The sequence below is a fragment of the Rousettus aegyptiacus genome, unplaced genomic scaffold, assembly GCF_014176215.1.
Source record: "Rousettus aegyptiacus isolate mRouAeg1 unplaced genomic scaffold, mRouAeg1.p scaffold_m13_p_6, whole genome shotgun sequence".
Lineage (NCBI taxonomy): Eukaryota > Metazoa > Chordata > Mammalia > Chiroptera > Pteropodidae > Rousettus > Rousettus aegyptiacus.
In genome coordinates this window covers 5,122,664-5,144,257 of record NW_023416309.1, presented here as the reverse complement: position 1 = coordinate 5,144,257, position 21,594 = coordinate 5,122,664, and the positions used below count along the sequence as shown (strand labels likewise).

The 21,594-nt window shown below is 32.5% G+C and overlaps 1 protein-coding gene across 11 annotated transcripts in view; it reads left to right on the top strand.

Moving 5' to 3' along the window:
- The window catches only part of CCSER2 (coiled-coil serine rich protein 2), a 170,037-nt gene that overhangs the window by 102,125 nt on the left and 46,318 nt on the right, over positions 1-21,594 (top strand). For 10 of the 11 annotated variants that reach the window (XM_016130168.2, XM_016130170.2, XM_016130166.2 and 7 more), the window contains one exon: positions 19,901-19,984. In XM_016130168.2, coding sequence (XP_015985654.1) covers positions 19,901-19,984 — 84 coding nt within the window. Of the gene's footprint in view, positions 1-11,497; positions 11,662-19,900; positions 19,985-21,594 lie in introns of those variants that run through there. The other variant, XM_016130173.2, reaches the window with a different exon arrangement.

The following is a 21,594-nucleotide window of genomic DNA, read 5'->3' as shown; positions in this document are numbered from 1 at the left end:
TAACTGCACATCTGTCCATTTTTCTTTCTAAGCAAAGTGAACAACTAGATGCACTGTATGGTGTTTTGCCCACTGGGAGGATTTCCTTTCATTGCTGTTCTTCCACTGCTGTTCTTCCTTACAGAAAGGGACTATAGTCCTGCAGCCGTCTACTTTCAGATGTTATCTGTGTGTTGTATAGAATCATCTGTAAACTGGACCTGAGTCTTCTTTTCCTCTGTTATCTGATCATAGGGAACTCTCTCCTATGAGACCATAGTGCAGGCTGGGAGAAAGAAGACCTTGTAGTGGAAATGGAGACCATGGGCATTTGAGCCACTCATCATGTATCTTAATTATATCTTCAGAGCCTTCTTGGGCCTAATCACATTGATTCCACTTGCATTTGATGGTAGAATGTTGCTAGGCACACCTAATTTTATGGTTTTATGTGTCAGATAACACCCAGTTCATGATGGGCAGTTCAGTATTGTTAACTGGGTGGCCCAAGTAAGTATTTAGTCGACTCTGAGACCCAGTAGCAGGCCAGGAGCTGTGTCTCAAAAAGAGAGTAGGTATCTGCAGAGGATGGCAGTGCTTTGCTCCTGAAAGCCTACACTGAGATTCACCTATAAAGCTCTCTAAAATCTCCAGATAGCGTCCCTCTCTGCCACTGCCACTTCCAAGTACAATGGGAGGTGCTGCATCATATGACCCAAGTGGCAGAGGAACTGAACCTTTTGTTGAGCCTTCTAGGTTTTCAGAACTAGGTAAATGGGCCAGAATAACACACTCAAATGAGGAATATGTTGCCTCCAAAATTTAAAGAGGCCCACTAGGCTTTGTATTTCTTTGTGTTTGGAAGATCCAGATACAGCAACTTATCCTGCACCTTAGAAGAAATATCTCAATATGTCCATGGTCCCTACTCCTTCCATTTCTACAAACAGTTGTTTATATTCCTTTTTATGATCATGGCAGTAATGGTAAATTGATGATTAGACAGTGCTGTTCAAAGTAGCTTATACATGAAATGTTTGTTATTGATTCATGAGAGTTAAAGTAGCTCTTGTTAGAATAGAAATCAACATGTTTCACTCTTGTGCCACAAATTCTTACCACCAAAGAAAAAAATTGAGCCAAACTAAACTGTTTAGTGACTAGTTGATTGATAGTCTGGTGCAAGCTTTTATTGTGTTGCAAACAGGAAACAGTTTGTGAACCAGAACTAATCTGTGAGTAACACTGGTGTTGCTGTTCTTAACCCATAAAAGACAAGTCCAAAGGACAGAAAAGATATACAACTAAATATTATATCAGAGGTACCTGTATATAGTATGCAAGAGAGAAAAAATTGCTCTGGAAATGGAGATGAAGAAATTTGCTGTATGTCATTATAGAGAAGATATGAAACTGGAAGTTGAGTTTATCAAGTAAAGAATTTTGGGAAGATTGGGGAAATCAGTATGAGCAAAAGTGTAGGTTCTTAAAGTGTGAGCTGCACTTCTCACAGTGACTAAAGAAAAACTCATGGGCATCTAAAATATTCAAAGAGAAAGCCAGAAAAACCAGTGCTCATTTGATACACTTTGAGGTGACCATTAATACAGCTTCTTACCTTACAAAAACTTATTAATAGGAGAAAGCATTTTAGTTGTATTTATAATAGTATCTATATCTTCTTAACTGAAGAGGCCCTTTAAAAAAGATAATTCAACTTTTTGAAGAATGTTAACAAATTGTAGAAAGTGTGATAGAATTAGAGAAATGTCATATCAAAAACCCTGACGAAATTTCTGTTTTATGCCAGGATTATTAATTGTTGTTACAACCAATAGATGAATGGGCAGTGGGTTCCCAGACAGTTCATGTAGTGCCAAAGTCACACCATATAAATCACTTTATAGTTGCAAGAGAAAAAAACACATAATTGTTCATTGGAGAGATCAAACTGTCATTACCCTAATCCAGTGATCAGTTTTCCTATCACTAATGAGTTGGGGTAGCCAGATACTATGTATCTTCTGATGTGATACAGGGAATAATGTATACTATACATAATTATATATAATACACAGAATTATGTATAATATGTTCTAGCCAAAAACATTTATTTTTAATTCTGCAGATGATTACTTCTAGCTTCCTTTTTACATGATAAACAGATGAGAGAAGAATAAGAAGGAAAGAAACCACATTAATTTAGATTATTGGAAATTCTGTATGACAAATAGTGATGCTCTTTAGCTTGTTAGTGTCCTAGAAAGTTGGTGTGGAGAAGTGACAGTGATACATTAAAAGAAATATAGGAACCATTAGATGTAATATGAGATTCTGAATTAGATATTGGTTGGATAGATCAACTACAGAGGATATTTTGAGTCAATTGTGGAAATTTGAACATGGCCTATGTATTAGATGACATAGAAATTTACTGAAATGGAAAGATAGAGACTGTTGACTGAAGAAAGCAGGTTATAAAACAGTATATACATTATGATCGTGTATCTTTTTTTAAATTAAGTTTATTGGGGTAACTGGTTAATCAATTATATAATTTTCAGGTGTACATTATAATTTGACATCTGTGTATTCTATTATGTGTTTAGCACCCAAAGTCCAGTTTCCTTCAGCTACTATATATTTGATCCCCTTTACCCACTTCAGGTATCTTTTTTAAAAGTTAAATTTATTGAGGTGACATTGGTTAATAAAATTATAGAGGTTTCAAGTGTATAATTCTATAATACATCATCTGCATATTACATTGTGTGTTTACCGCCCAGAGTCAAATCTTCCATCACCATATATTTGACTCCCTTTATCCTTTTCTACCTCCCTCTCATCCTCTTTTCCTACTGGTAACCATTATAATGGCGTCTATGTCTGTGAATTTTTGTTTGTTTGTTCATTTATTGCTTTCAGTTTTATATTCTACATATGAGTAAAATCATATGGTTCTTGACTTTTCCTCTTATTTCTCTTGGCATGTTCATATATCTTTATAGTTATTTTATGTATTTATATCTTCAGAAAGATGTGCACTAAGGTGTTAATAGTGATGATACCTAGATGGTGAGAATTTACATTTTCTAATTCTAATTTTCTACAATATATATTTACTGTTTTGGAAAAAATAAAAGGTTTTTGGAAAAGTACATGTCCTATTCAAAGATTGGTTAATAATTGGATATGGTTAAAACGTTGGCTGTTAGAAAATAGTTAGGAATGATACATAGGCTTACAGCAGATTACAAAAGGCCTTCATGCTACAAGAGGAGCTTAGGAATTATTCTGTAGGCAGTAGTAAGCCAGTTAAGTGACGTGGTCAAATTGATGTTTTAAAAATATTGCTTGAAGGGATTTGTGGAAATGAATAGCAGAGGGAATGACTTAAGTAGTAATGTTAAGGAAGCTGTTGCCAACATCCAGGTTTTAGCTTGAAGTTGTTAAATTTAATTGCTTTGAAAATAGTTGAATTTTAGTGCTCTCTTTTCATGCATATGTTTTGTAGACTTGTGTATGTAAAACTTTGATATAGTGGTCATACATTGCATACTGGGCATTTTTCTAGCTTCTCTAATGCACATTACCTCTAGTCCTTGAAAAGTAGGTGATGGCTTCATCTATCTTGTGGTTGAAGAAGTTGAGGCTCAGAAAGCCAGTGATAAAAAAAAAAAAAGGACTTTTTACTCCAGTCTTTGTCACTCCAAAGCCTTTTGTACAGTGTGGTGTTCTAGGGGATACACTGAGGGACAACAGGGAGAGGGGAATGTGAAGGCAGTTTAGCACTCTCCTTACACCATCACCCTGTATCCCTTCAGACAAACCTAGAGCAATGGAATCTTTATTTTATTAAATAGGCATCAATTTAAGAGTTTCCTTGAACAAAGTTCTCATTGCACACAATAAAAATTTTAATTGTGAGCCATTTGGCCTTTGACCTATTTTTTGTTTTTGTTAGATGTTAGGTTACTTCACAATTTAAACAGCACTTTCATGTACTATATTTTCACAGCAATACTGTGGGATAGGGAGGACAGCAGTAATCCTATTTTAATAATCAGAAAAGTGAGACGCCAAGATTTAATTGCATTTCTCCAGGTCGTCCAGTTGCATACTAGTGCAGAATGTATTTTAAACACAGGGCTCTTGAAATATTTTAGCTTAATACCTCTTTAACCCATTTCCTATTTGCCCCAAGAATACTTACTCTCTGGCAGTGCTTGCGGCTGCAGCATTTACCCCCGAGGTAACTTGCAGATTACAGTCCTAACTTTACTCCCAAAGTTTGCCACTAAATATCTCACTTTTATTATTATTTTCGCATCGCTTTAGTATAGCGATAGTCTTTGGAAACAAATGACATTATTCTATTTATAGCATTCTGTTTTTAATAGTGGTATTTCCATTTACAAAATATAATAATATTGCTGAAATTGTCAAATTCTAGAAAACATAGCCTTCCTATACGTGATGCTAAATGAACACTGGCAGCAGGCTGCATTATTTTCTAAATGCAAAAAGGGTTAAAAATTTTTTTTTAATTTTTCAGTTACAGTTGACATACAATATTATATTAGTTTCAGGCGTACAACATAGTGATTAGACATTTGTGTAATGTAAAAATGATCATCCCAATGGTATCTGACATTATACGTAGTTACTACTGTTGTGGATTCAAATCTAAGAAAGACCCACGGAGCCAATTGAGATTACTCATGAGCCTTTATTAGCCAGCCAGCGACTGACTCTTTACCACATAGGGTTAGAGGAGATCAGCCTGGGGTCTTTGTTTGAGGCAGTTTATGAAGCCTCTGACTACATCTTAGAACAGAGAGAGTAAGGAAATTACAGAAAGCACAAGTTAACTGTTAATGTCCTTTATAAAGATAAATGTATCTGGGGAATTGCTAGATCAAACATAGCCTGGTAGACAGTCTTGTTATCTGTATCCTGGAATGTTGTGCCTCTTCTTGGGGCTTTGGTGCCTAGAGGAATCACCTCCTTGTTACTCATTTACTGGGAAGTCTTTACCCTTACATTCTCAAAAGAGGCAGCTCATAAAGCCTAAAACTACATCAAACAAGTAAGCAGATTATAGAAGCAGAAGTTGACCATTAACACAATACAAATACATCACCTCGTACTACATTCTGGTTAATAAGTGAGCAGATTACAGAAGCAGACACTGGCCATTTTTATATCTTATATAATACATTTTCTAAAACCACACCCAAGCAAGTAGGACAACTTCTGGTATCTAAAGATATTTCTTCCCTGTAGCTGACTTAGGTAGTTGGCTCACTTTGAAAATTTTCTACCCTTAACACTACAATATTATTGATTACATTCCCAATGCTGTAAGTTTAGTACTTCTTATATTGTATTGCTTAATTTAGAGAATTTTAAATAAGAACTTTGATCCTGATTTGAAGAAAATGAGGACATAAAGAAAAAATAATTTTTTTGTGGTATCTTGTGTCCTTACTTTAATTCCCTACATCTTACTTTAAACATTTGAAGCATAATATGCATATAGAAAAAGAATCATTCATAAATTTCTACCTTAGCGAATTTTTTAAAACTGAAAATGCTCATAGCCAGCACCCAGCAAGAAATAGAACATTACCAAAACCCCAGAACAGAAGCTTCTTCTAGTCACCACCTCACATTTCTCATAGTGACTGCCTGATTTCCGAAAACATAAATATGTTTACCTACATTTGAACTTTATGTAAACGAAATTATATATATGCTATTTTTTAATCTGGCTTCTTTTGCTCAGCGTCGTATTTGTGAGCCGTCTATGCTTTGCATTCATTCTCATTGTCATAATGAGTATTACATGATGTGAATATACCACAATTTACTTCATTTGTTCTATAGTTCATAGGCATTTTGGCAATTTCCAGTGTTTAGTTGTTTTGAATAGTGCTACCACAGTATCCACATATGTATACACATATGATGAACATATGTGTGTATTTTTGTTGTTGTATACCTGTGAGTAGAATAGCTGGGTCATAAGATGTGCAGATATTCAGCTTTAGTAGATATTGCATAATAGTTTTTCAAAGTGATCGTGCCCATCCATTTTCTTCCCTTTCATTTCTTTTCATTACTTTCCCTGTTCATTTTAATCATGTTATCACATTCAGTATCTATTTTGACCTCGGAGTAGGAAATGAAAAATCTAAGGTAGAATAAATAAGGAGAAAGGCATGATGATATCTCTTTCTGACATTTTCTTTGAGATTAAAAAGTATTTGATCCCTTTAATTCATGCACTGTCAACCTGTTTGGGGATAAAAATAAAGTATATAATAGTATTTAAAGAACTTTCAAGTCTGTTGTACAAATATTTTATTTCCACTCGCCTCTAGTGTTAAGAAACAACCAATAATTTCCCCTCATATAATTCTCTCTCGTTCCTTTCTCCTCTTTATATGTGTGTATGTGTGTAGTGGTGAGAGGATGGAATATTTAAAACAGTAGCAGCAGCATCTGGGTGAGTGCACTAAGAGTTAAGAAGCTAGTGAATAATTGCCACTAGTGGCAGAGAACCATAGAAAAGCCAGGGAACTTATGCTGCTTGTATCCCCAGACTTTTCTCATCACTCCAGAGGGGGAAAAATGTTTACGAAGTATACATAGAGCACATACAACAGAAAGGTACAATTTAATGAATAACGTTACCATCCAGGTTAAGAAATAGGACAGTTAAGAAGCTCTCTATGTTCTCCTTCCTGGCTGCAGTGCCTTCCCTTTCCATAATCTAGCATTTCCCTTTTTTTGTCTGTTTTAAACCACCTATGTTTGTATCCCTATGAATACTTGTTTTGCTTATTTTAGAACTTTATGGAAATAAAATTACATAAGTATTTCTCTGTGACTTCTTTCATTTCAGCATTTTCTTTAAGGTTCATTCACATTTATGTTTACTTCAACTCCATTAACTTTCATTTTTGTATTCTCTTGCAAGAAAAACAATAATTTCTTTGTCCATTTTATTCTTGATGTCCACTTGATTTTTTTCCAGAGTTTTTGTTTGTTTGTTTGTTTTTTGCTATGACAAATAATATTGATACGAACATTGTCCAGGTACACATGTGCAGAGATTCTTCTGGTGTAACTACTTAGGAGTGGAATTTATGAATCATGAGGCATGGGAATATTCTACTTTAGAAATACCAAACTATTTTCCAAAATTATTTAATCTGTTTTACTCCCCTCAAGTAGTAGATGTTATTTTCCTTTGTTCCACATCATCTTTGCAACATTTGGTATTATCCAACTTCTAAGTTTTTGTCATGTGATGAGAATATGGTCATATTTAATTGCAGCTATATTCTGCATTCCTTTATAAAACTTCAGTCATAAAGTTGAGTTTCTCTGTATGTTTATGGAATGTTTGTTGCCTGGTCATGTCTTCTGTCTATGTTTGCGCACACGCATGCATGTTTTTATCTTTGTGTGATTTAGAGTTTTGTGTATTCTAGAAGTAAGTATTTTTCTGGTTATATGTGTTGCAAATTTCTTCTGTGGCCTACTTTTTACTGTATGGTGTGAAATCCTTTGTTCTTTTAGAAGATCTCATTTAGGAAGTCCTTCCTTGGTCTGTGGTCACAAAAGTAATCTATTTTTTTAAAGTTAGGAGTTTAGACCTTTATAATTAAATTACAAATACCTCAGAATTGACTTTGCTATATGTAAGGTGTGAGAAAGAGATCTGCTTTCTTTTTTTTCCATGTGAATAATCTGTGGGTTCAGTACTAAAAGTATTAAAAGTGTGTTTCTTCTCTGATATGTAGTGCCTGCTCTTAAAAAACAAAACAAACAAACAAAAAAACAAATGCCCTTTTATGCTTCACTATCCTAGTGCCAAGTTGTGTAATCTGTTGCTTTTATATTAAGATTTGATAATATATCATGGTGTTCCCAATCTTGTTCTTCTAAGGTTTCTTAGCTATTCTTAGTCTTTTGCTTTTTCATAAAATGTTAGAATCATTTTATTGAGTCCAATGAAAAACTCTTTTGGGATTTTAAATGGAAAAGCATTGAACCAATAGAACAATTTCAGGAAAAATTAACATCTTAGAATATTTAGACTTAGTATCCAAAATGTGATTTATTGATTTAGTTTAAATAGACTACTTTTCCCCTTAAAAGCCTTGTATAATTTTGTTAGATCTATTTCTAGGACTTAAAGTTTTTGTTGCTATTGTAATACAATAGAATAGAATGTTGCTGGTATACAGAAATGTAATAGACTGATTTATCGAGTTTGCATACAGCAATCTTCATATCATTATTGTTAACACTAACAATTTATCATTAGATTTATTTGGAATTTTAAATTTAGGTAAGCATATAAGCAGTAATAATAGTTACATTTTCCCTTTCCGATGTTTGTGTTTCTTCCTTTGCTTTATACACTGGCTAGGAACTCCAATATAGTATTGGATTGATTACTCCTGTCTTGCTCCTGAACTTAACAGGAACACTTTCAGTGTTTGACTGCTACTATATCTATTTTGTGGATACTGTTATGAGATGAAGGAAATTATTTTATTTTCTTTCATCTTTTAATATAAAATTTTTTTTGGAAACATTCTCATTCTTACAAAAACATTTCAAGTACTTTCTTCACATTTCATGAAGTTTTTTCCTGAACCACACAAGAGTAAATTACCTGCTGAAGCACATAACCCCTCAGACATTGTATGTATTTCTTACTAATAAAGATTTTTCCCCTGTATAATCACAGCAAAGTCTCAAAATCAGGCAATCAACATTGATCGATTATTATCATCTAATATTCAGAGCCTGTTCAGGTTTTGCCATTTATCCCAGTAATATCCTTTATAGCAGAAGATCTAGTTCAGAATTACATATTGCTTTGTGAATGTATTATTCTCATTGGATCCAGTTAGATGGCACATGATTTTGGTTTGTTCCATTAGTGACATTAGCTTTGATCACTTGATAATGGTGTTGTCTGCTAGCTTTCTCAACTGTCAAATTACTCTTTTCCCCTATATAATTAGTATTTTGTAGAGAAGAATTTTGAAACTATATAAATATCCTATTTCTTGTCGAATTTCCAATTTATTCAGTAATTTAATATAGATTAGTATGCACTTGTAGTTTCTTACCAATCAGTTATAAATGGGAATATGATTTATTTTGATCTTAGACTGCCCAAGATTTGGCATTTGAGAACTCTTTCAGTTTGGCTTCTATGTTTTTGACTTGTGTACCCATCATTCTTTGATTCATTCTTTCCTTTTAGCAATACAAGATTTCCTAGGCTTATTTAGTATTTTCCCTAACCCAGCCTGGAAACAGCCATTTTTTTCAAGGAGCCCACTGGAAAATGGTATTTAGAAGCCAAGATCTGAGGGCCAGGTGTGCTTATTGCTATTGGGGTTTCAGTGCCCTTAAGCCCCTTTAAAATGAGCTTGTGTTTGTGGGTGTTTATATGCACACTGTGACTATATTTCTAATCTATCTATGTTGAAAACAATTCATATTCATACCTTTAATTCCAATCTAAATACATCATTTCTCTTTTATCATATTTATAACTCCCTTCTCTGACAGTGAGAAAATTGGTTTCTATTTTCCATAATATATTTACTCATTTGACCAATCCTTCTGTGTGTAACCAACTTTCTACCACTACCGTTACCTCCTCTCCTTTATAGTTGCCTTCCTCACCCCACTAAGATTATGAATCTGTGTGCATGGTGGCTTCCCACCGTCTGTGTACACCTTCCTCACCCTGTTTGGGCTCTGACACCCTGTATCAGTATCCCTCTCTATTCAGATGCCTTCTCACTCTGCTTGAGCTTGACATCACTTGTCAGTTGATGTCCACACATGGATGCCTTCTTCTCTTTACTTGGGCCTGATACCCAAGTAAGATAGAAAGAAGACACAATTCTTACCCCATACTTAGTGTATTGTACTTAAAGCTGCACATTAGAATTGGTTAGTGGGTTTTGAAATAAATTTTGTTCATTGTAACTGTAATTTTGTTCCTAATAAAGTAAAATACTATAGTAACTCTAAGGGAGTATCACATATAATAAGAACAAATTTTTTGTGTGAAACTGGTTTGACATGTGATATTTATATCCATCTGTCCATCCATTCATCCTCATTTAGATATAACCATACACATTCATGTATATGTGTGTATATATGTGTGTGTGTGTACTTGGTTGTAATATAAAATGTATTTTTTATTGTGAGTCATGATCCAAAAACAAACAACTAAACCTGTTGTAGTAGATAAATAGTATTATACTCAAGACTCCAAGGATAGTAAATCATAGATTTAAATTAGAAATAAATAATCACTGCATTTATGAAATATTGAATCATCAATAAATTTACCCAGTTTTTTGTGGCATTTTATAAAGAAAGCTTCAAAGCTTTGTGTAAAAGATTTAAAGAAAATTTTTATGTTCTGCAGAAGGCTAAATATTGTAAAAATAGATATTAATGTACTAACCAAGACAGCTACCTTATAGTCTAGGAGGACATACAAGTATTAAATAATGATAAGAATGAAGTGTTACAAAGGGCAAAGATAAGATACTATCTGAGTATATGATTGGAACTTATGATTCTTTCCAGTACTGTTTATAGTTATAATAGAATTTCAGGCAAAATCACAGTAGCCAGTTCATCAATATGACTCCAAAATTATTAACACCAAAAACTAAGGTTTGTATACGGTGAGAAAGACAATAGGGAAAGGGGCAGGGGTGAGGGCAGGAAGCCCTTTAGAGCAAGATATAGTATTGACTCCAATAGAAACAGAAGATATAGAAAACCCAGAAATATGTGCTTACCTACAAAAGATAAAAATTGGACATAGGTTTTTAAAGTAAATGTTAAGAAGATCTCAGTAGTATAGAAGTAATTATTTAGTTTTTTTTTTGTTTTATACAATAGTAAATTCAAATGTTTGAAGAGTTGAGTATTTTTATTAAATGTAAAAAAATTAGAAGAAATTTACAATTAATAGTTTTAAGTGTCAAAAGAAACCCGTGAAGAAGGATATTCTGATTCAGATATGCACAGATTAAATACTTAGGTTTAATTTAAAAATCTAAACCAAAGAAATTTGTAAATAATATTTGCTTAGATTACTTAGAGCCTATGCATACAAAACAACATTAGTCAACTTGAATGCATGGTAGATTTTTCTGTTTTAAAAATGTCTTCGTCCCAACCATCTGTTGGCATCACCTTATCTTTGAAGCATTTATTGAATACTAGACTTCATAAATCTGTATTTTTTAAATCCTCTCATATGCAGCTTAAATTATTAGATTTTTAAATCCCATAGGTGAATGACGGCATTACTCTTAATTTATTCTTAGTGCAGTCTAGATTCTGTGTGATGTGATATAATTTTTCATCCATGTATTTTTATTTTTAAAAAAGTGACCTTTCAAAAGAAAATGAAAACCAATCTCTCTTTCTCTACTTCCTTTCCTAGGATGCCTCTTGTGATTGTGTTGTAGCCTATCTGAAACACAGGCAGCTTTGTTGACATCACTGATGATGCTTGTCAGCAGAGATTGGTCAACACTGCCAAAATTTTTTGTTAGTCATTTCAAGTATTCATGTCCATTTCAGCTGCTCTGGAACTCATAGGAAAATCTCAGTTTTTGCAAACTCATGGAAGAACCACCTGGGTAAGATGGAGTTTATTATAGGGGTTTTCCAACAAGTTTATATGTAGGAGAGTTATAATATTAGAACAAAATTTTATTTTTATGCTATGTCAAAAAAAGTGGAAGATGGTTTGCTTACATTAGTCACCTGTTTCTCTTAGAATAGAGGAAGACTTATCTATCTTTTTAATCTTAATAAAACACTGTGACATAGTTAGTTAAGATTAATTGCATTCAGAGTTCAAAAATCTTAACTAGAATTTATATAGAAATTGCCGAGGCATTTCATTCAGCGAATCAGCCCAGAATTCTTGGACAATCAATTAGCTATGAATTGCTAATTTTTTTGTGCAGTGATGGGTTGTAGTTTTATGTGTTATTTCTGAATTTATTATGTAAAATGCTTACGACATTGCTCAGCACTGGTCAGTAGCTGGTAGCTCCTTAGTATGTGTACTGTGAAGCATTGACATTGCATGCATGATTATTCAATGTATTTTTTAAAATAGAAGGTTTTGTTTCCATTTTGTACCCCCCCCCCAATAAAAAATAAAAAAACAATGGTTAAAGAAACTTTTTTCAAAATATTTTCTAATTTTCGCTTGGATACTTTTCATCTTAGTCGAGGTTTAATAGAGAGTACTACCATTGGTCAGTGTCAAAGTTATTTGGAGGGGATATGGTCTTATTAATTGATCCAGTTAGAGGTTATATTCATAATCTTTAAGCTCTGGTACTTTGATGGAAATAATAACTTTTTCTGTTAAAAATGAGACTTTATTTTTTATTTTTTTGAGGCATAGAAGTAACTCAAACATTAATAACTCCTAGTTGTCTTTGGCTGTATTATAAATTGATTTTATTTAGACTAATTTTTTTCAGCTTTCAAAAATATTGGCTTGGTGTTATGGGGCTTTCATTTTTTTAATTGCTTTCTAATCTTAGTACAGTAATAATAAGGAATAATACTTATATGATATAAACTCGTTGGAATGTGTTGATATTTTCTTTGTATCCTAAAGCAGAGGAAAGGAAAAAAACTTTTCCTCAGAGGGCCACATAGTAAATATTTTAGCCCTTTCAGACAAGAGGCATATTTAAGGCATATCTACATAAAATACTTACAAAATCATATATAATGTACCCATTTAGAAATGTAAAAATTATTCTTAGCTCATGGACTATAATGAAAATAGGCAGCTGGCTAGATTTATCCAGTGTAGTGTAGTTTGTTAAAGCCTTTGCTTATACTCTGGCTTAGAGCATGGTCAATTTTTGTGACTGTTATGTTTGTTTGAATAGAATGTGTATTGTATTCTCTTTATATATTTTAGGTAGCAGTATGTCTGTTATATTTAGCTTTTAAATTGTTTATATTTTATTTATCCTTGTTAAATTATTGTCTTTTATCTATTGAGTTTTAAGAATAATGTTAATTTCCTGCTATAATTATGGATTTTTCTCAATTTCTGCTTTTAAAGCTGTCAATTTTTGTTTTAGTATCTTCAGGCTGTTTTATTAGGACAGTGGTCCTCCTTATCTATGGGTTTACTTTCCTTGATTTCAGTTATCTGTCAGCCATGGTCCAAAAATATTAAATGGAAAGTTCCAGATATTTTAAGAGACCACATTCACATGGTCTCTTTTATTACAGTATGTTATAATTCTTCTATTTTATTATTAGTTATTATAGTTAATCTCTTACTGTGCCTAATGTATAAATTAAACTTTATCACAGGTAGGTATGTATAGGAAAAGACATTATATAGAGAGTTTTATACTATTTGCAGTTTTAGGCATCCACTGGGGGGTCTTGGAACCTATCCCTTGTGGATAAGGAGGAACTACTGTGTATAAATTTTTGTGATTGGTACATCTTAGTGGATTGTTTGTCTCATCACTAATTAAAGTCTTTGCTTATACTTATTAATACTTTTCATCTTTAATACTACTTTGCCTCTTGTGTTATAATAATAATGCTATATCAGTTATATTTCTTTTTTTTTATGACGAAATTTATCTGGAGGTTCTCTTTTTGCTTGCTTTTAGTTTTTTTAGTCATGTCTTATATTAGTTTTCTAGGATCACCATAACAAAGTACCACAAGCTGAGTGGCATATAACAACAGAAATTTATGCTCTCACACTTCTGGAGGTTAGAAATATGAAATCAAGGTGTTATTAGGACCGTGTACTCCTCTGAAGGCTCTGAGAGAGGAATCTTCCTTATCTCTTAATATCTGGTAGTTGCTGGTGATCCAGAGCGTTCTTTGGCTTGTAGATACATTAACTCGAATCTCTGCCTCCATCTTTATATGACCTATGTGTCTGTGGGTTCAAATTTCTCTTATAAAAATACCAGTAATATTGCATTTAGGCCCCACCCTAACCCAGTATGACCACAATTTGATTACATCTTCAAAGACCTATTTCCAAAACAAATCACATTCACAAATTCTGGATTAGCATGAATTTCTAGGAAGATACTATTCTACCTAGTACAGTTCCATTGAGGCATAATTTACACACTAAAATTCAGACATTTTTGTTGTACAGTTCTGTGAGCTTTGACAAATGCATGCATTTGTGCAGATTTTATAGTCATACCCCCAAATTTCTTTAAAAAAAAAATAGTCAATTTCTATAGTGATTGCTGGCTCCTAGCAGCTGCTGATTTGTTTATTGTCTCTGTAGTTTTACCTTTTCAAGACTCACATAAGTGGAATCATATATAGCCTTTTGAGTTTGGCTTTTTTTCACTTATCATAATTCATTTCAAATTTATTTATGCTATTCTTTGTATTTGTAGTTTGTTCTGTTTATTGCTGAATAGTATTCCATTGTAGCATGTACCACAATTTGTTTATCCATTTATATTTGTGCCACTTTCCAGTTTTTGGCAACTATGAATAAAACGGTGTAAACACTCATGCACTCATACATTTTCACGTATGCATGTTTTTATTTCTCTTGGGTAAATACGTGGAAATGAGATTGCTGAGTAGTATGGTAAGTAATATATTTAACTTTTTAAGAAACTGCCAAACTGTTTTTCAAAGTGGCTACATAATTTTGAATTCCCACTAATAATTAATGAAACTTCCAATTGTTCTGTGTCCTTGCTCACACTTGGTATTGACAGTAGTTTTCAAAAGCCTTTCTCTTGGGTGTATGGTAGTATCTCACTGTGGTTTTAATTTGTATTTGCCTAAGGACTAATGATATTGAGCTTTTCTTTCATATGCCTGTTTTCCATTTATCTTCTTTGGTTAAGTGTCTGTTCTTTTGTCCACTAACAGAATTGTTCTCTGTTTTAATATGGATTGTTGATAAGGCTTTATATATTTATACATAAATCCTTTATGAGGTATGTAAATGATGAAACAAATGAATATTGAAAAATGGAATTAGATTTTTTGGCAGCAGTATATAATGTGAGTTAATGAAATCAGTTAAAAATCCTAGACCTTCACATTCTCATTATTTTGTTGTTGCTATTATTTAAAAAATAGCAGCTGCTATCTGTTAGTTAAGCACTATGCTCAGTGTTACCTAAATTATTAGAAATATTTTCTCCCAGTCCATGGCTTCTCTTTTCATTCTGTTAATCATTTTATAAAGAACAGAAGTTCTCTTGGAGTCAAATTTATCAGTTTTTTATGATAATGTTTTTGGTACCGTATCTAAGGAATCTTTGCCCATCCTGAGGTCACAAAAATTTTCTGTATTTATTTGGAGAAGTTTTATAGTTTTAAGTTTAACATTTAGGTCTACAGTCTGTTTTGAGACTTTTTGTAGATGATGTGAGGTATGAGAAACATTAATTTTATTGCATGTGGATGTTCTAGCACCATTTGTTGAAAAGACTATCCTTTCTCTATTGAATTACCTTTGTACTTTTGTCACATATGCCTTTGAGCATATATGTGTAGGTCCGTTTCTGGACTCCATTCTGTACAGTGTTGTCCTTTTGCTAGTATCACACTCTTGATTACTATAGCTTTATAGTGAGTCTTAAAATGAAGTAGTGTGACTCCTCCAACTTTTTCTTTTCAAAATTGTTTGACTCTTTTTTGTTTTTGTTTTTGTTACGCCTAACTACATAAATTTTAGAAGCAGCTTTTCTATTTTTATAAAAAAATCTGGGATTTGGTTGGGAGGGCACTGATCTATAGTGAATTTGGAAGAGAGTGATATCTCAACAAGATCGCGTCTTCCAGTCCATTAACAATATGTCCTCCATTTACTTAGGTTATGTCTGATTTCTTTCATCTATTTTTGTTTTTAATATAGTTTGTCTATATTTCGTTAGATTTGTACCTAAATATATATGAATGGTAGTCTCTTTTTTTTTTAATTTCAATTTTCAGTTGTTCTTTGCCAAAGAAATAGTAGATTTTTGCATATTGACATTGTATCTCGTGACTTTCCTAAATCAGGTATTAATTGTAGTAGTATTATTATAGATATTTTGGAGTTTTTTATACCAAAAATTGTATTGATTGGCTAGAAAATATTTTATTCCTTTCCTTCCTATTTGTCTTTTTTTTTTTTCCTCACCTAATTTCAGTGGGTAGAAACTCTAGTACAATATTAAAATAAGTAGGAGTGCCTTGTTCTGTGTTTTAGGGATCATTCAGTCATTCACTGTTAAATATGATGTTAATTGTAGGATTTTTTAGATGGACTTGATCAGATTGAGCAAGTTCTATTCCTACTTTGTTGCTGAGGTTTTATCATGAATGGATGTTGAATTTTGTGAGTAACTTTATCTGCATCTATTGGTATAATCATATAGATCTTTTATCTCTTGATATGGTTGATTACATTGTTTTTTGACAGTAGAACCTACTTTACATTCCCAGGATCAACCCCACTAGTTCATGTCTTTTCCTCTTCTTGTGTTGTTGAATTTGATTCACAGGACTTTTGTGTATGTATGTGTGTTAAGGACTTTTGTGTCTGTGTTCATGAAGGATATTGATCTATATAGCCTTTGGTAAAGGTAAATGCTGGCCTCATTAATTGATTGGAGTAATTTTATAATTAATTAGATTTATTTTTTCTCCAAAAAATTGTGTAGAACTGATATTATTCCTTTAAATTATGAAAGAATTTTCCAGGAAAATCTCTGTCCTTCAGTATTTCTTCTGTGGAAGTTTTAAACTATGCACTCATTTTATTAATAATCGCAGATCTACTCAAGTAGTCTATTTCATCGTGGATGAGTTTAGGCAGTTTGTGATTTTTGAATAATTTCTTCATTTTATGTAAGTTGTCAAGTTGATATGCTTAGTGTCACTCATAGTACAATTTTTCTTATTTGCTTTTAATACCTGAGATATCTGTAATGATATTCCTACTTTCATTCCTGATTTATGTCTTCTGTGTCCTGATATGTGATTTGTGCCTTCTCTCTTTAGCTCTGGCAGTTTTAGTAGAGGCTTTGTAATTGTCATAAAACTTGTATTTGGTATCATTGATTTCTCTCTCTTTCCTGATTTTCAGTTTCATTAATTTCTGCTCCATTATTTTCTTCTTTCTGCTTGTCCTGGGTTTATTTTGCTCCAGTTTTGGATTTGACATTTTTGTTTTAATGTAAGCATCTCACGATAATTTTCCCTCTAAGCATTTGCTTTAGTTGCATTCCATAAATTTTGATTTGTGGTGTCTTCATTTTTCTTCAACTCAAAATATTTATCTTGAGGCCTTTTCTGTTCACCTAGAGATGATTTAGAAGTTTGATATTTACTTTTTAAGTATATAAAGATTATTCTTTTGTTATTGATTTAGTTAAAGTCCTTTGTTCAGAGAGCACACTTTGTTTATTTTCTATTTTAAATTGAGCTTTTCAAATAATGAAGGTTCATGTCTTTCAACAAATTTGAAGTTTGTTTATCTATTATTTCTTCAAATATTTTTTTCTGCTCCACGCTGTTCTGTGACTTAGATGACATGAATGTTAGATCTGTTGTTGTTGTCCCAAAGCTTTCTTAGCAGGCTGTTTTTGTTGTTATTTGTGTTTGCCAATTTTTTTCTTTTCATTATTCAGATTGGATGATTTCTGTTGACCTATCTTCAAGTTCACTCTGTCATCTTAAATGCTGGCATTTAGTCCATTTGTTATATTTTAAAATTTGGTTATTAAATCTTTAGTTCTAAAATTTTCATTTGTTTCCACTTCATATTTTGTTTCTTTGCTGAAACTTCCTCTTTCTGTTCCCTTAAAGAATTTCCCCTTAGTTTTGGAAAATTTTTATAATAACTCTATTAAAATCTCTTCCAATTAATTTCAACTTCTTTGTTATTTTGGCATTGATGTCTGTTGCTTGTCCTTTTCTATGTGAGTTAAAATTTTCCTTGTTTGTATGTTGAATACTTGGATCTTTTTTAAAGGTTATGGAGAGTATTAATTTTTTTTTTTTTTTTTCTTAACAAGCCAACAGTCTAGTTCAGTTCAGGCCACTAGTTCCAGCTAGCCACCTTTAGAAATATCAGTTCTGTTTCCAAAGCCTTTGCCATACTCTTCAGATCTGTTCTGAATGTACTATACTTTCTAGAGGCTAATTTGGGACTTGAGCAATGGTCTTAGTTTATTTTTCAGAATCTTCAATATGCTATTTAGAATTGAATCCAAACAAGTGCTCCTGAAGGGTAAACCTAGAAATTCACATACAAATATTTCCTGTTCTGCTGCGCACTTCTCACAACTACACCCAGGTTCAAGGCAAAGTGATATGTGCTTGTATTGCGTCCCATTCCTTGGAGTTCCTGATTTGCAATGGGCAGGAAAATGTTATACATGTTTGGGAACAAGTCAATTTCACAATTCCTCTTTTCTCAAATATATACTTGTATGTAGTACTGGCCCTGGTTTTGTATGTCAAGGTATTTACAGCAGAGATAAACTTTGCACTGACATGGATCTTGTAAAATATCTTCTTTTTAAACATTTTTAAGGTTTTCTGAGAACTTTGTTATTCATTAAGACATTACCTCATCTATGCTGGAAATTTGGCAAAAACTTAATCTTCACTGTCAGTCAGTTTTACCTATTGAACTTTTCCACATACACATTCCTAGGCCCCATCCCTAGAGATTCTGATTTAGTAAGTATACATTACAATAAATAAAGAAGAAGGTAACCTACATGATATGTCTTCTCTTTTAGTACTTTTATTTCAGTGCAGGGCATTTCCATGCTCTGGGAGATTTTCTTCAGGACAGATATGTGTGAGGAAGACTGCAATAGTATTACTTCTTAAAAGTTATCAATTCAGTGAGTGTCCCAAGGCAGCTAGGTACCATCTGAATAAATTGTCCAAAGCAAATTTGTACTGTCTCGATCAAGGGCTCAGTCTCTCAGCATCTTCTCAGGCATATTCTTCACTGGTTCATCTTTCTTGAAGTTGTCTGTGAATTGTTGAACATGCCATTTCTTAGCTAGTGGTTCCTAAACCAATTTGACAAGGATTAGGACTTAATACTATCCTGTCATTTTCTTAATCGCAATTAAGAACAAAAAGTTTTAATTTTTAAAAAATATTTTTATTGAGATATGGCATACATCTAGTAAACTGGTTAAAGTGTACCCGTCTTAAGTATACAGCTCGAACCTTGCATATGTATGTACCCATGTAATCACCATACATTCAAGACAGAATATTTCCATCATCCTAGTTGGTTCTTTTATGCTACTTTCAAATCAGTAACCTCTTTCCCAAGTCAACTACAGTTCTTCTGATTTCTAGTACCACATATTAGTTTTACCTGCTCTCAGATTTCATGTGAAGAGACATACAATATGTATGTATACTCAGTTGTCTAATATTTTGTGGCCAAGCCTTGTCGAGTTATGTATTACTGTTCCTGACTCCTTTATACCTAGAACACAGATTTAATTTGACTTTTATTTTACATTTTTAGTAGTTGAGATAATCTTTAAATGCTTTAGGAAACATGTCATATTTCTTTTCCCACTCTAAAATTTTCAGTGGCTTTCTGCTTCACCCACTCATATAGTGTGTTACTTATTTCCACAAAGTATTCTTGCCCTCTTTTTTTCTCTTCCACATTTCCTTTGTAAGTGCATAGAGATGAAAAGATTTCTAAAATCTTATTTTCTGTTTGTTCTTTGCCATGCTAGCATCTGGTCTGTGATGAATTCAGATTTAACTGGATGTCTGTAGTTATTGTATTAATTCATAGTTTTCTTCTTTCTGACAGCATGATGGAAGTGGTTCATTACATGATATCCAACTATCATTGCCATCTAGTCCAGAACCAGAAGATGGTGATCAAGTATATAAGGTATGACTAGGTAGCCATGCTGAATTTTTTTTAAAAAAAATTTTTATTATCAAAATTATAAAGCAATGACTTAAAATATTTAATAATAAATTATTAATATCGCTAATTTTGCTGTCTTGAGTTTTAACAGCTTTGCTTTTTAACTTTTACTGCCTGATTAAGTTAAAATGATATCCCTGTGAGACTTCGATTTGTTTTTCAGTTGAATAATCATTTGTCTCTGTATTACTACTGGTACAAGACTCTTTTTTGTAAGTCATTGAAATTTTTAATTTTTTTAAAATTGTGAATAACAGTTTTAAAAATACAACTGGTGCTAAAAATTAAATGGTCAGTAGGTACTTCTCATATATCACATATCACAACATTGACAAAATATACTGAAAATGAGATTAATTTATCTTTTTCATGTTTAAAAATATAGAATGCAGATACATTTTAGTGAATGTTTGAAAGTCTATTTTTTATATTCTCATCTTTAGGTCTATTTTTAGTTGAAGAAAGCTCTTTTGCAACTATTTCTGAAGCACGTATTTATTTCTTAAGTACACCCGAGTATTTTTTATTTATTTTATATTCCCAAGTAAAATAATTGTTTGCTTTTACACTCTGTTTTCAGGGTATACTAGACAGTGTTTGTTAGTCGTCTTCAGTGACAATGTCAAAATATCAGTGACTTACAATAAGAAAAGTTTATTTCTCGCTTGTTACTTCTCAATACTTTACATATCAGCTGTAGATTAGTTGGAAGTTAGCTTCATATATCTTATTCGTTTTGGGATCCAGGCTGAAGATATCCTGAGACATAGTGCTTTTGTACTTGAGGAAAAAGAGGATTGGCAGAACAACATGTGGATTCTGCTTGTGTGTAGCATATGTTACTTCAAAATAAGTCAGGTGGCCAAACCTATTATTAGGGGTCTGAGAAGCTTAAGTTTCTCACAGGATATGGAGTGACTTACTGGGAACAAGATAGTATATAAAACATTCAAAAGAATGTAAGATAGTAGCCACATCTTGTTAATCTGATCTTGTGTTTTCAACATATTACTTGCGTGCTCTTGCACAAACTTCTTCCCATCTCTGGACTTCATTCAGTCCTATTGTGAGTATAATAATATTCTAAATCAGCTGGTCTGCAGCAAACATGTCTTAAAAAAAAAACTTACATATACACTCAGTTAAGAACCATTGACTTAGATAATCTCTGATTATCAATTCAGTTTTGCTACTGACATTTTAAAAGCAAAGTTGATCGCTTTTCCTGCATTCTTTTTTTCACGAAGTTTTTATATGTGAAGAAATTCTTTTCAAAGAAAAAATTTTACTTCCAACGTTTTTTACATAATTAGTATCTTCATTTTTTTCATGTTTCTTTCTAGTTTGTCTATACATTTAATGTTACATGATAGATATATCATAATACAGAATTTATTTCTTGTCCATTTTCTTCTAAGCAGATTGATTCCTAGTCTTTCTTCCTCTTTTTTCAAGGTGAGATGCCATAGCTGATTTGTTTTTTTTCCAATACACTAGACCCTTGCACTTTCATCAGCAGATCCCCAACTATGTCTGCTTCTCATCCAAAATGGTTTAGCAGTTCAATTTCA